Source organism: Scyliorhinus torazame, chromosome 17 (assembly GCF_047496885.1).
Source record: "Scyliorhinus torazame isolate Kashiwa2021f chromosome 17, sScyTor2.1, whole genome shotgun sequence".
Taxonomy (NCBI): Eukaryota; Metazoa; Chordata; class Chondrichthyes; order Carcharhiniformes; family Scyliorhinidae; genus Scyliorhinus; species Scyliorhinus torazame.
The window spans coordinates 44,481,108-44,494,190 of NC_092723.1; the positions used below are offsets into that span (position 1 = coordinate 44,481,108).

The window sequence follows — 13,083 nt, forward strand, 5'->3', positions numbered from 1 at the left end:
AAGGTGGGGCTAACATTTCAGGTTGATGATCTTTTGTTTCACGAGAATCTTGATGCAGTTTAATGTCACTTCCAAAAGATGCAATAGCCAATCAGTACTGCACTGTCATGGCAGACTAGATTAAAGGCGGCATGGTAGCACAATGGTTAGCACTGTTGTTTTACAGCTCCAGGGTCCCAGGTTCGATTCCCGGCTTGGGTCACTGTCTGTGCGGAGTCTGCACGTTCTCCCCGTGTCTGCGTGGGTTTCCTCTGGGTGCTCCGGTTTCCTTCCACAGTTCAAAGATATGCAGGTTAGGTGGATTGGCCATGCTAAATTGCCCCTTAGTGTCCAAAAAGGTTAGGTGGGGTTACTGGGTTACGGGGATAGGGTGGAGGTGTGAGTTTAAGTAGGGTGCTCTTTCCAAGGGCCGGCGCAGACTCGATGGACCAAACGGCCTCCTTCTGCACTGTAAATTCTATGATCTATGATTATGATGTTCTGACAAGAATACCAATACATTTTTGCGTGTAAAGCACCCTGTAAATTATTTTTAAAAGGTGGATTTTTTTTTGTTTGTTTATAATAGTATGACAGATGAAAAGAACTCAGAAAAAGTGTAACTTCACATATGCCAAATTGGCCCTGGAATAAATTGCTTTTGGAATGTACTTCAAGTCAAACAGCAAGACAATCTTTCTGATCCAATATAAAAGTAAAATACTGTGGAAGCTGGAAATAGAACATAGAACATAGAAAATACAGCACAGAACAGGCCCTTCGGCCCACGATGTTGTGCCGAAATCGGAAATAAAAACAGAAAATGCTGGGAAAACTCAGCAGATCTGGCAGCATCGAAGGAGACAGAAACTGCATTAACGTTTCAAGTCCGTATGACTCTTCTTCAGAGCTTGGACTCGAGATGTTAAATCTGTTTCTCTCTCCACAGATACTGACAGTTTTTCCAGCATTTTCTGTTTTTATTTCTAGTCTTAATAGTTCGAATTAAAGGTATTTTTTAACTGGCTTCTGCTTTGTAGGGGTACACGAGCAGTTGGTGCTGCCAGAAAAAATGCTCCTTTTGCTGTTAAAACCACCTTTGGCATGAGCTTTAAATCGGGGGGTGGGCGGTAGTTTATATGTGGGGCGCTGTTCCTGACAGCAGAGCAGGAGATGGGCAGCATTTCTGCTCTCAGGTCAGGAACCGGCTCCCACACAATTCTAATTAAAATTTTAAAATGCTGGCAGAGGCACGGGGGACTCGAGAGACCACATGGCGGGTGAAGCTCTTCCATGGTGACACCAGCCACCAGCTGACAATTCAGCACATATGGGCGGGTGATTAAAGAGCCTCCTGGATAAACAGGGCCATTGAGGTATTCATGGCATACAATGTATTGCAAGTAGAAACCTGCCGTGGGATGGCTGGAGGCCTGACCTACCACTGCCATACCTCCCCAAATTAACCTCTGCCGCTCAACTCACTGTTGGGAAGCTGGAATATCAGCGACCGCCTCATTTCGTCACCCCACCTGCCACATTTCCCACTCTTACAGACCCCATAAAATACCGTCCGATGTATCAATGTTATGACAAAGGAATGGATAAAGAAATAAAAGTGGCACATGGTGACGTATGCTGATGTGACTGCAAACACCTTTCTGTCCTCCATATTTAATTACTGCCACCTCTTGAATTATGCCTTTTAAGGTTAACGTTATAATTAAGGCCTACCACCAAGAGGAAGAATGTGAAAATTCAGAAGTTTCCCCAAGAGATGTGGGACACAACATTTATATTTTAGCCTTACAGGTAATTTTGTTGCTATTTTGTCCTTTGAAAATTACTGTTTCGCCTCTTCTCTTTGCTTTATGTGTCTTGAAGCACAGAAAGCACTGAAGAGACAATATGATGCCAAGGGGAACGTAAGGCTGGTTGGGCTGAATAGCCTGTTTCTGTACCTCATGCGCTATGTAATTCCATGTAATGATGCCAACAGCTGTGTTGGGTTGTGCTACAAGGGTCAGTGGGAGAAGGTCAATCGTAGATCACAGGCTGTTTTTGATGGAAAATTAGGCTATTCAAATGACAATCATGAAATACCTAGAATCACCACAGATGTTTGATTTGAATTAATATGTTCAACAGTCAGATTTGCGGTAGAGTTTCCGTGAAATAATAGCTGAAATAATAGAGGCACCAAAAGTGTAAAGTAGGGTGGAGTAGACGGAAGAAAAAAAATTACAGGTAAAATTGAGCATGCCCACATTGTTACTGAGTACAGGCAGCAGAATCTCGAAATGAAGTAAGTGTACCCAACATCAGGTTTATGTCTGGTGGCCATAGGGATTTTCCAGCTCTGACATACATTAGTTGCACTGTCGGCTTCTTCCAACTCTTTTCACGGTTGACTTTGGCGGCATATGTAATGTGGCAGTGCCCCAACCTTATCAGAAATAATGGCACCGGTGCGATCAAAGATATTCTAAAGCTTTACTATCTCTTCCAGTTGTCCCGTCACAACAAACTGCTGCAGCAGTTACTGAAACCGGTCAAACGGGTGCAAGAGGAAGTGGATGAAGGTATTTCAATGGTGAGCCAATGAACAGGAATCATTGCAACAAATTGTTGATTATAAAGTATATGCCCCAAAGCTTTCTCTGAGTGTTCAGTCAGAATCTGGGTTAATCAGGCAACATGTGTTGCCAACTTCAGAGATGGCACTTCCGGAGATCGGATAACTAGGACCTTTCTGTTAATGTCCTATATTGTTGTGCTATATTTTGACAGATCATGTAACCTATTTACAATTAGTGATCCCAAGACGACACTGCATAACAGTGCATGTTTTCCCAAGTTTGTTTGTGTTGGACATGGTTTGGCAGTAATGTACCACTTTTAGTTTTAATTGAGAATTACCCATTTAGCTCCTCTAGTTAATGACCGATTAACAAAATTGGATTCTTAGCGATTGCACCTTGCAAAGTTGTACTTTTAATTTCGCCAATTGGTTTTCAAAGAAAGAGGAAAAAATGACATTCTCCCACTTTTCATTAGAGGATGAATTTTGGTAACTTTGGGCGGGATTTTTCAGCCGTTCCCAATGGGGTGATCCTCCAGTCCCGCCATCGGCAACCCCCTAGCCGTGGGTTCCCTTGCGGGGAAGGGTGCGAACAACGGGAAACCCCGTTAGCAGTGGCGGGACCGGAAGATTCTGCGGCCAGCCAATGGTGGGCCACCTCTGCCGTCATAACACACGCTGCAGGGAATGGGCAGAGATGGCCAATCTTTTTAAAACAGTGGCAAAAATACTTGGTGCCCAAAAAATGCTTATTCTCTCGGCGTAACCACACAAACAACTTGCATTTTTATGGTGCCTTTGTTATTCACTAAAAACACCCCAAGGCTCTTAGGTTGGTCAAAGAGATGGGTTTTGAGGAACTGGGGGGAGAGGTTCTCAAAGGGGATGGAAAGGAAGGAGGAGCATTGGGATTTGGAGGAGCCTTGGAAATTTCACAGCATATCATGCCATCTGAATAAAAACGTCTCCAGCAGAATGACGCCTGATATCCCTCAAAGTCCCCAATTGAGTGAAAAAGATAAGTCTCTCTCTCTTATATCTAATATTTCCAAATTTTCGTCATGAATAGTAATAACAAATGTTTTTTGCATGTAATGTGCAGTATAGAAGTAGAAAGTGTGTTGCTGATCATTAACAATGTGAGGCTTTAATATTGGAACTAACCTCTGGCAGCATCCATGAAGCATTTTGTTGAAATTGGCAATTGGCATTTAATTAAGAAACCGCCCATTCATTATCATAATTTGGAAGTATATTCTTAGTAGTTTAGCAAACCATTTAATTTAATCAATGTCTTTGCTAGCAAAAGCTATATGGTAATTAACGAAATCCTGCCTGCAGAATTGCAGTAAACTTAAGCAAATTAAATTCCCATTAAAACCAAATAGTATTCTGAGGCAGTAATGTGATTCTGATGTACAAAATAACTTTCAACTTACGTAGAATTACTCTTCTGAGGAAAACAGGATTTTGTTCCTCTGATTGTGTTTTGGTTACATTACATACCTTAAGCTCCATGGGACATTTGCCTCAGTTACAGATGTTATGCAAGTTTAATTTTTTGGTCTAACTAATCCACCAGGTGTCAGTGATTGTCATACACAGGCATCGTGACTGAAAAGAGACTCCTTTTATAATAAAGGTGTTATAATGGTCGGGATTCTCCATTGCTAGTCAGTTCCCCTGTCCCTGCTACTGAGGATGGAGAATATGGCCCTCAGCTAAATCTCCCATTCACTGCAGCGGGACCAGAGAATCCAGCCTATGTTTCTTCTAAGGTGTATAATCTAATGAGGTGAGATGTGCATGCTCAGTTTTCATAGAAGTCCTGATGCAAAAGGTGATTTGTAGTGATAAGTGAAGCAACATATGTTGAAGACTTCAATTCAGGTTGTCTGATAAGCAACAATAATATATCCTCTGACTGGTGATTTAATGGTTTTCTCCACATTTTTCCAGCTTATGCTGAACAATATGCAAATGCTGAAAACGGGTCATCAGGAGCAACAAGAAGAGGAAGATCCCTTAACGTACTATTCAAACCACACGGCACAAATCGAGGTAGAGTCTTAACAAATGCATGTAAGCCTAGCGATTTCACAGTTGAGCAGCTCCACCATGATCAGTAAGCACCCTATTAATGGCAAAAGAGCCTGAATGAAGTCCACAAAGTTGTATTTTTATAGCAGTACAAACCATATGAAGTGCAGATGACACCAAAGACTGTTTTACAATTGTGTGTCGTACATGGGTGCTGTTGGGATGAAGGCGCACTAGACAACTGGAAACATTTCTCTGGCTGTGGTAGACTGGATGCGGAGCTTCTCGGCTTCATTGACGCTCTGAGATTTGCCATTTCCTTTCAAAAATAAATGAACACTCCTTACAAACTTTTTTTTTTAGTTTATTCACATAAAAGCCAGGAGATGAAATGGTTTCCCATATTTCTCTAATTACATTTTTGTTTTAAAAGATTCTGAAGTATCTTTTATCCTACAACATCTTTTAATCTTTTTCAGATGATCTAGTCTAGCATGAATCACACTAAGGGGTTTTAATTGTAATTAGTTGTAGAAAGGAGAAAGCAATTATGAAGCAATAGTGGAAGTTTACAGCTCACACAATTGTGGTTTGGTTTATTCAACATCTGAAAGTGTGGGCTTTTATCATACATTTATGCCACCTTCTTGGTCAAATAGGTAATTGCAGACACAGGGGGAATGTGCAAAATCCACACAGTCACCCAAGGTCAGAAACAAACCCGGGTCCCTGGCGCTGTGAGGCAGCAGTGATACCCACCCTCCCATCCAAACAGGTCAATCATTGCCCTCCTAATGAAAGGGATGGTTGAAAATATGAAATGGTGAGAAATCAAAATCTCCAAAACCCACCTGAATCCCTGGGTATGTTTTCGATTGGCAACTCATTCTAACATGTATATTATCTGATGTGTAACCACTCCCAGATTTGTATTATTTACTATCCAGTGCAATTTGAAGTGCATCAGGAAAATTGACAATGGACACTTTTGAGTGGCTGGAATCATGTAACAGAAATGAATAGGGCTGCCAGAAGACAAAGGGTGATAGTGTTCTTAAAAGCTAGACATGCAGATGATTTCAGCAATTTAGAGTCCTTGATCAATGGATGCTCTTCGATGGCCACAAGTATCCAAAACAAAGCACATCCAGTGAACAAGTAGAATCCAGTGTAATCATTTAAATGTTTGAAGTGTAAGCAGAGGTTTTCAAAGTTAAATTTTTTTTTTTAGAGCAGCCAATTAGTTTTCTTTCCAATTAAGGGGCAATTTAGTGTGGCCAATCCACCTAACCAGCACATCTTTGGGTTATGGGGGTGAAACCCACGCAGACACGGGGAGAATGTGCAAACTCCACACGGACAGTGACCCAGGGCCGGGATTCGAACCCGGGTCCTCAGCGCCGCAATCCCAGTGCTAACCACATGCCGCCCTGAAGTTTTCAAAGTTGCGCTTATTTTCAGGAGCTTATTTTGAAAATCTATTTATAAGATAAGAAAAATTTGAGACCATGCGCCTGTTCTGACACTCTGATGTTGGTCTTTTTAACTTCAATTTCCTATTGTGCTCGCTAGATTATACGCAATGACCGAAACATGGAGCAGATTGTATACCCTGTGCCCAGTATTTGTGAATACCTAACAGTTGATTCAAAGCACAGGGTGCTCGACACCACAGAGCAGGATGAACAAGGCAGCAAAGTCAGCGACTTCTTTGAAAAGACCAACTTTTTGTACAACGAGATGATTTGGCAAAAGAAACTCAGAAGTAAGACCATTTTGAAAGGCTTCCTTTATCTTTCAGCAGCAGTTCAAACATTGATTGCTGCCTGGATTTTGTGTACCAAGAAAGAGAATTTGCTATCGAGAGACGACTGCACTGATCCACAGTGTGTGCAAAGAGGAGCAATAATGCTATTGTACTTTTACTATTGTTTTGAGAGAAAAGGGAAACAGTGACAGGTTCCACGACCTAGAGCATACAAATTAAAAATTAGGTGTTTAGAATTTAGCAAGACTATTTCACAAAAATGAGTTTAATTTTCTAATTTGGGGAGATGGTGGCATAGGGGTAATGTCACTGCGCTGCAATCCAGAGGCCCAGGCTAATGCTTTCAGGACATGGGTTCAAATCTCACCACCGCTGCTGGTGGAATTTAAATTCAATTACTAAAATCTGGAATATAAAGCCAGTCTCTGTAAATGTGGCCATGAAAACTATCATTGATTGTTGTAAAAACCTATCTGGTTCACTAATGCCCTTTAGGGAAGGTGAAATCTGCCACCCTTACCTGGTCTGGCCTACATGTGACTCCAGATCCACAGCAATGTGGTTGACTCCTTTACTGCCCTCTGAATTGACTTAGCAAGCAGCTCAGTTCAATGGCAATTAGTGATAAGCAACAAGTGCTAGCCTTGCCAGCAATTCCCACATCCCATCAAAGAATTTTTAAAAATAGATTAGTACTGTCCAAAAGCTAAGGCATAAATGATAGTTCCTGACTTAATTTTAAGGTAATCCAGGAATCTGTGAATGCATTAATCAGTATTAATAATAATGCATTAAAAAAATGAAAACTCGAAAAGGTTAATGATATGAAGCAACCAGAGAATGCCGTTTAGCCAAAATTGTTGCTGTGAAATGACAGAAATTAGCAGAGCGATTTTCCTACCATGTCGTGCCAGGATCCAGGTGAATAGTGCCTTAAATCGGGCTCCACGCCGGGTGTGAAACCTCATGCGAGTCACTTGTTTCGTGCTGCCTGGGGGGTATCTGGATCACGCCCTCACTGTGGGTGATCCAGAATGGCTCATTTAAATATCCTGACGCCATATTCACTCGCACATACAAGGCCTCAATTGAGGGCCGTTTAGCATTGGTTCCCACAAGCGTGAACTAGACGTGATGGCACCTCGGGAGTGGGGGGGGGGGATCTCAGAGGCCATTAGAGCCCCCGAGATGGTCAAGGACAGGTACAGGGCAGGGTAGTATCCTGGGACTCCCCTGGCATCTGATCCCTTTGGCACTGCCAGCCTGTTAACCTTAGCAGTGCCACCCGGGAACCTGGTTGGCACTGACAGGGTGCAAGATTGGCACTGCCAATGGTTGAGCCTGGGGGGGGCCATACCCAAAAAAGGAAGGGCGAGGGGGGATTTGAGGGGGCCACAGAGAGGTTTGAAGGGGTGAAGAGGGGGGTTCTTGAAATTGGGGGGTCCTGAAAAGGTGGGAGGTGTACAGATCGGGGCAGCCTTTCAAAATGACACCCCCATGATCTGTGACAAGGCAGTCCTGTCAGCTCCCTAGGGCCAGAAAACGTTCAGAGTGGGCTCAATGGGGATGAAAAAAAATGGCAAAGTGCCGCTGAATAGCGGACTCAATCTCAGCACTGCAGCCATCGTGAAAGACCTCGCCAAACAAAGAAAACAGACTTTGAAATTTGTCCCGTGAATTGTGCCCTCAGTAGCTGCAAATACAATGTTGAAATAAAACTTGATCTTAGGGAACAATCGTTAAGCACAGATTATTTCAATAATTTCACTTTGGGGAGTCTATTATGCTCCAAGTCTAGAAAGATCTGGATGAAGTCATTTCTGGATCTTGAAATTTTCTGGATTATAGAATGACATTAAAACACCTAACCACGAGTGTGTGAACCAGATAACACTGTCGGTATAAATATTTACCTTCAGCATAAGACAGTGATAAAACTTTATAAGGCTGTGATAAATTTGGTTCACTTCTCTAAGTATTGTGTCTTCTATGTTTCCGCTCTCTAAGTACTCTCCTAAAATGATGCCAATGACGTCGAGGAAACGTGATCCGACACAAATATTTTCCGAACAATACAATTCTAGGTTGGGTGAAAGGATATCTGGAGGAGGCTGGAATGTGGATTTGAGGTTAAAATTAGATCAGCCACAATCTTATTGAATGGTGGACCATGCTCGAGGGGCCGAGTGGGCAACTCTTGGTCCTAATTCATATGTTCGTACGCACTGGATAGGTTACAGTGTAAATAACCAAAGAGAAAATGCTGGCATTTTCTCTTTGAGTTCAGATTCCAGCATCCACAGTAATTTGTTTTTATACAGTGTAAGTAATTTGGCTTGTTCTGATATGTTACATTAGATGTAATTCTCCAAGTTTGAGATTAATTGTGATAACGGGTGGCTCCGGCAGCACCTTTACTGCTGGCCAGAATGATGAATCCTGCACCAGATCTTGCATTTGAAACATCATTAATTCTGAACTAAATAATTAGGCAAGTTCCCCACCAACTCTCCTGGTAGGTTGGCTGCTGATTTGTCTGCCATCCCCAGCTGATTGTTCACAGATCCCAGTGCCATATCTAAATACCAATTCTGCACACTCACATCACTCTCTCCAGCCCACCTGTCTTCAAACCACCAGAACATGCAGGATCTCAACAAACCAGAGGGAAAAGGCTAGCAATCTCAAGAAAAGGTCTGCTCCTCAATTTAACCTCCCTCCCTCCAGACACCACCTGCAAGGTGCCCATATCCCACTTAGACCTCTACCCATCGCATCTGGGGTCCTCAGCCATCCTCTTCCAGTAAATAATGTGATATCCCTTTCACCCTCTGTTTTGTGAGCTTTTCATGCAGCCTTGTTGGCGTCTAGGTTCCCTCTCCTCAGTTTTCCCACTGCCATCTATTGCTTCTCTTCTTCATGCATCCGCTTGCGCCTCTGTGTGCCATTGTGAGCCCTCGTTCTTTTCCCACCCCCTCCTTACATAGCCCTCCTTCCACATTGCCTCCCCTCCATTCCTTTGCCAGGCTACCGCTCTACCCTCAGTTTCACCTTGCACTCCACCCATGGTCAAACTATGTTCCAGTGACTGCTTGATCCTGCAGCACAGCGCTGTCCAGATAGACACAGGTGCGTTACACCAAGAAGGAAGGAGACACCTGTACTCCCCAACCCCAGACACAGTACTGATCCGACTCAGTGGCACAGGAGGACGCATGGGTCCAGCAGCACGGTGTTGCCCATGAAGACAGGCTCAGCATGGAGATGGAGGGCAGCAATTGGTCTGTCCATCAGAGTGATGAACAGTGCATCAGAAGCAGTGCAGCACCGTAGCAGAAAGTTTCTGCACTCACCTCAAAGTCTGTTGTGAAGTGAGGACTGCCATGTGCACGCCACTCCTTAGCAATCGGGATTTAGACTGAAGTAATTTTGTGCTGGTGTACTGAAATATTAGAAGACCTGATAGGATACAAATGAATGCAAATGCCGTTCAACACTATCAGCCAGCGGGAAGACTGACCCATAAACCCGCCATTGGAAGAATTGCAACATGATTTCCTACTTCCTTGCTCCCATGATGTCCTCCGCTCCCACCCACCACCAGACATGCCACAGGCAGGATGGAAGAATTCCACCCATATTGTTCATTTAAATACATTTCGTAATTCTAGAATGCAAAATTAATCATCTTGTCCTCCTTTTAAAGTGGAACCTTTAAAGTTTATTCAAGCTCTGTTACAAATTGGATTCCCACCATGTTCTACACATGTGGGAGATCTCATTCACGAGTAAAAGAATATTCAGCAAGAGGACTTTTGGTCATGGGATTTCAATTCATTCCAAAATATAATGTATTAAACCATTGCACATAATGTACTATATTTTCACTAAAATGAAAATTTATCTTTGACACAACGCAACCACCAATAAACAGAATCTCTTCGTCATAGTATTCCACCTCCTACTTCTAAGTTAGTGCCGAATGAGCATGTAAATTGCAAAATAATTGTTTAATACCAGGCAGTGCATTTTGGAAGTAGTATCTAAATGGGGTTGAAACACAAAAAAGGTCTGTGGATACAGATACACAGGCAATTGCAAACAAAGCAATAAAGTCATTTCGAGAGGAATAAAATTAAAAAGCAGAGAAGTGAAAATTAACTGAAATAAAACCCTACGAAGATGATATTGAAACACTGGAAAAGGTGCAAAACCGATTTACAATCATTATACCAGAACTGAGAGGGTGCAACTATTGGGAATGACTGAACAGCCTGGGACTATTTTCTCTCAGAAAGTAGAAGACTGAGAGGTGATCAATTAAAGTTCTTTTAAATTATGAAGTGGTATGTTAGAGTAGACATGGAGAGGGTTTCAGTTTGTGGTAGAAGTCCAAAACCAGGGGCCCTAAAGGCAAAAAAGTCCCTAATAAAATCAATAAGGACTTCAGGAGAAGTTTCTTTACAGATTGGACTGATGAGGCAAATAGCTTCTGTCAGGGGAAAGCTAGATAAGTACGTGAGGGAAATAGGAATTGGTGGATATGCTGATCAGGCAAGACTAAGTGTTCAAGAAAGTTCAAGAGAAATCCTGGTAATCATTAAAATTGAATGTTATTGGAGAATTGAAGCTGTAAATCTTTGTGCTGTCACTAATTAAATGGGAATGCTTCCAGCAAGTTTTATTTATAGATTGCAAGCCTTCATAAGCATTGTCCTTTTTCTTTTTGTTAGGCATGCCCCTGCTCTACTGGTTCTCCAGGAGGATGTCACTATGGGGCAGCATCTCCTTCAACTTGGCTGTGTTTATCAATCTGGTCATTGCCTTCTTCTATCCATATGCAGAACCCACTTCAATGGGTAGGTTCATTGATATATGGAGCGTTTGAATGTTTCAAGTGCTCGTCTGGATAGATTATGAATGATTGTGACTAATTAGGCTAACATTTAATCAAGGACTTTATCTGACTTGAAGTTGCAAAGCAAAGTCCAATTAATTCTACGTCTGATTAAAGAGATCAAATTACATTGTTTAATTTGCTGCTTACTCTCCTGTTACATTTATTTAATATATGTATTGTCGGTGGCGTGTCTTCATAAAGTCCTAACAGTGCTAATAACAGTTAATAATAATGGAAAATCATATTGATATGGACTGGAAGGACCAATTATGTTGGCTGTGTTGTAGAACTGTAATGTCTATTCTTCAACTGTAAACATCAGGCACCTCTTGTATTGAGATGCTTCAGTGAAGGAATTGGCCCATAACCAAGCATACCATAAAGGGTGAAAAGAATAAGAAAAAAGGCAAAAAGACAAACAATAAATGAGTGTTAAATGACATCAAGCTTAGGTTTTAGAAGTCGATGAGAAGGGATTCCACAACTTTGATAACTAATGGTGGGAATCTGGAACTCACTTCCTGAAAGGGTGGTTTAGTCAGAAACTTCCGTGACATTTAAGAAGTAGTTAGATATCTATTCATGCTGTCGTAATCTCCATGGATTTGAACCAAGCACTGGAAAATGGGATTAAATTAGTCAGATCTTTGTTTCTTTAAAAATATTTTTATTCGAGGCACAACCCAGTAAAACAACCCCTACCCCCACAGCTGACATTTGCCATTCCTTAAAAAAGGCGATGAACAACCTCCACCTCGAAAAGACCCCAACCCCCTCCTCTGACAATGGCAAATTTGATCTTTTCCAAATGGAGGTATTCTAAGTCACTCTCCCGTCCCACCACTGTAGGCAACTCCGGGTTCCGCCATCCTAACAAGATCCACCTCCGGGCTATCAGGGAGGCAAAGGCCAACATGTCAGCCTCTCTCCCCATCTGCACTCCCAGATCCTCCGACACCCCAAACATCGCCACTCACGGGCTTGGAGCCACCCTCACCTCCAGAAACTCCGACAAATGACTTCCAAAACTCCTCCAACTTAAGGCAGGCCCAGAACAAATGCATGTGATTAGCCATTTCCCTCAGACACCGTCCACATCTATCCTCTACGACTCATCTGCAGCACTGCCATGTGTGCTCTGTGCAGCACTTTAAACTGAGTGAGGCTTAGCCTCGCACATGAGGAGGTTGAATTTATCCTTCGCAGGCCTCACTCCATAACCTCGCCTCAAACATCTCTGCCCAGCTCCTCCTCCCACTTCCGCTTTATGTCCTCCACTGAGGACCTCTCCCTTTCCACCAAATCCCGTTTATGTCCAAGTTCCTACCCTCCCCTTACTCATCCTCAGACAGAATTCTTTCACGTAACAACAGGGGCGGCAACCTTGGAAACGTTGCCAACTCCTTCCTCACAAAATCCTGGACTTGCAAGTACCGCAGCCCATTACCTCTCGGCAACTGGAACTTCTCCTCCAACTCTCCCAACTCCACAAACCTGTCCCCCCATGAGCAGGTCCCTAAAACCCTCCATCCCCACCCGCTTCCACACTGTGAATGTAGACTCCAGCCCTGTCGGGATGAATCTATGATTGCCGCAGATCCGCGCCCACAGTGACAACCCTCCATCTTAAAGCGTTGCATGCACTGATTCCACACTCTGAGTGATGGCACCACCACCAGGCTTGTGTAGTGCGTAGCTGGCAAGAACAGAAGCGGCGCCAGGATCAATGCCTTCAAGCTTGTCACTCTCCACAAGGCCTCCTCCATCCACCCCACACCGACCACTCCTCCACAGCCAACTTCCTGATCTTTTCAA

At 43.0% G+C, this 13,083-nt stretch overlaps 1 protein-coding gene across 1 annotated transcript in view; it reads left to right on the forward strand.

The window, feature by feature from the left end:
- The window catches only part of itpr3 (inositol 1,4,5-trisphosphate receptor, type 3), a 361,536-nt gene that overhangs the window by 318,835 nt on the left and 29,618 nt on the right, over window positions 1-13,083 (forward strand). The window contains exons 45-49 of the mRNA XM_072480387.1: window positions 1,690-1,791; window positions 2,489-2,572; window positions 4,520-4,621; window positions 6,173-6,365; window positions 11,102-11,227. Coding sequence (XP_072336488.1) covers window positions 1,690-1,791; window positions 2,489-2,572; window positions 4,520-4,621; window positions 6,173-6,365; window positions 11,102-11,227 — 607 coding nt within the window. The remainder of the gene's footprint in view (window positions 1-1,689; window positions 1,792-2,488; window positions 2,573-4,519; window positions 4,622-6,172; window positions 6,366-11,101; window positions 11,228-13,083) is intronic.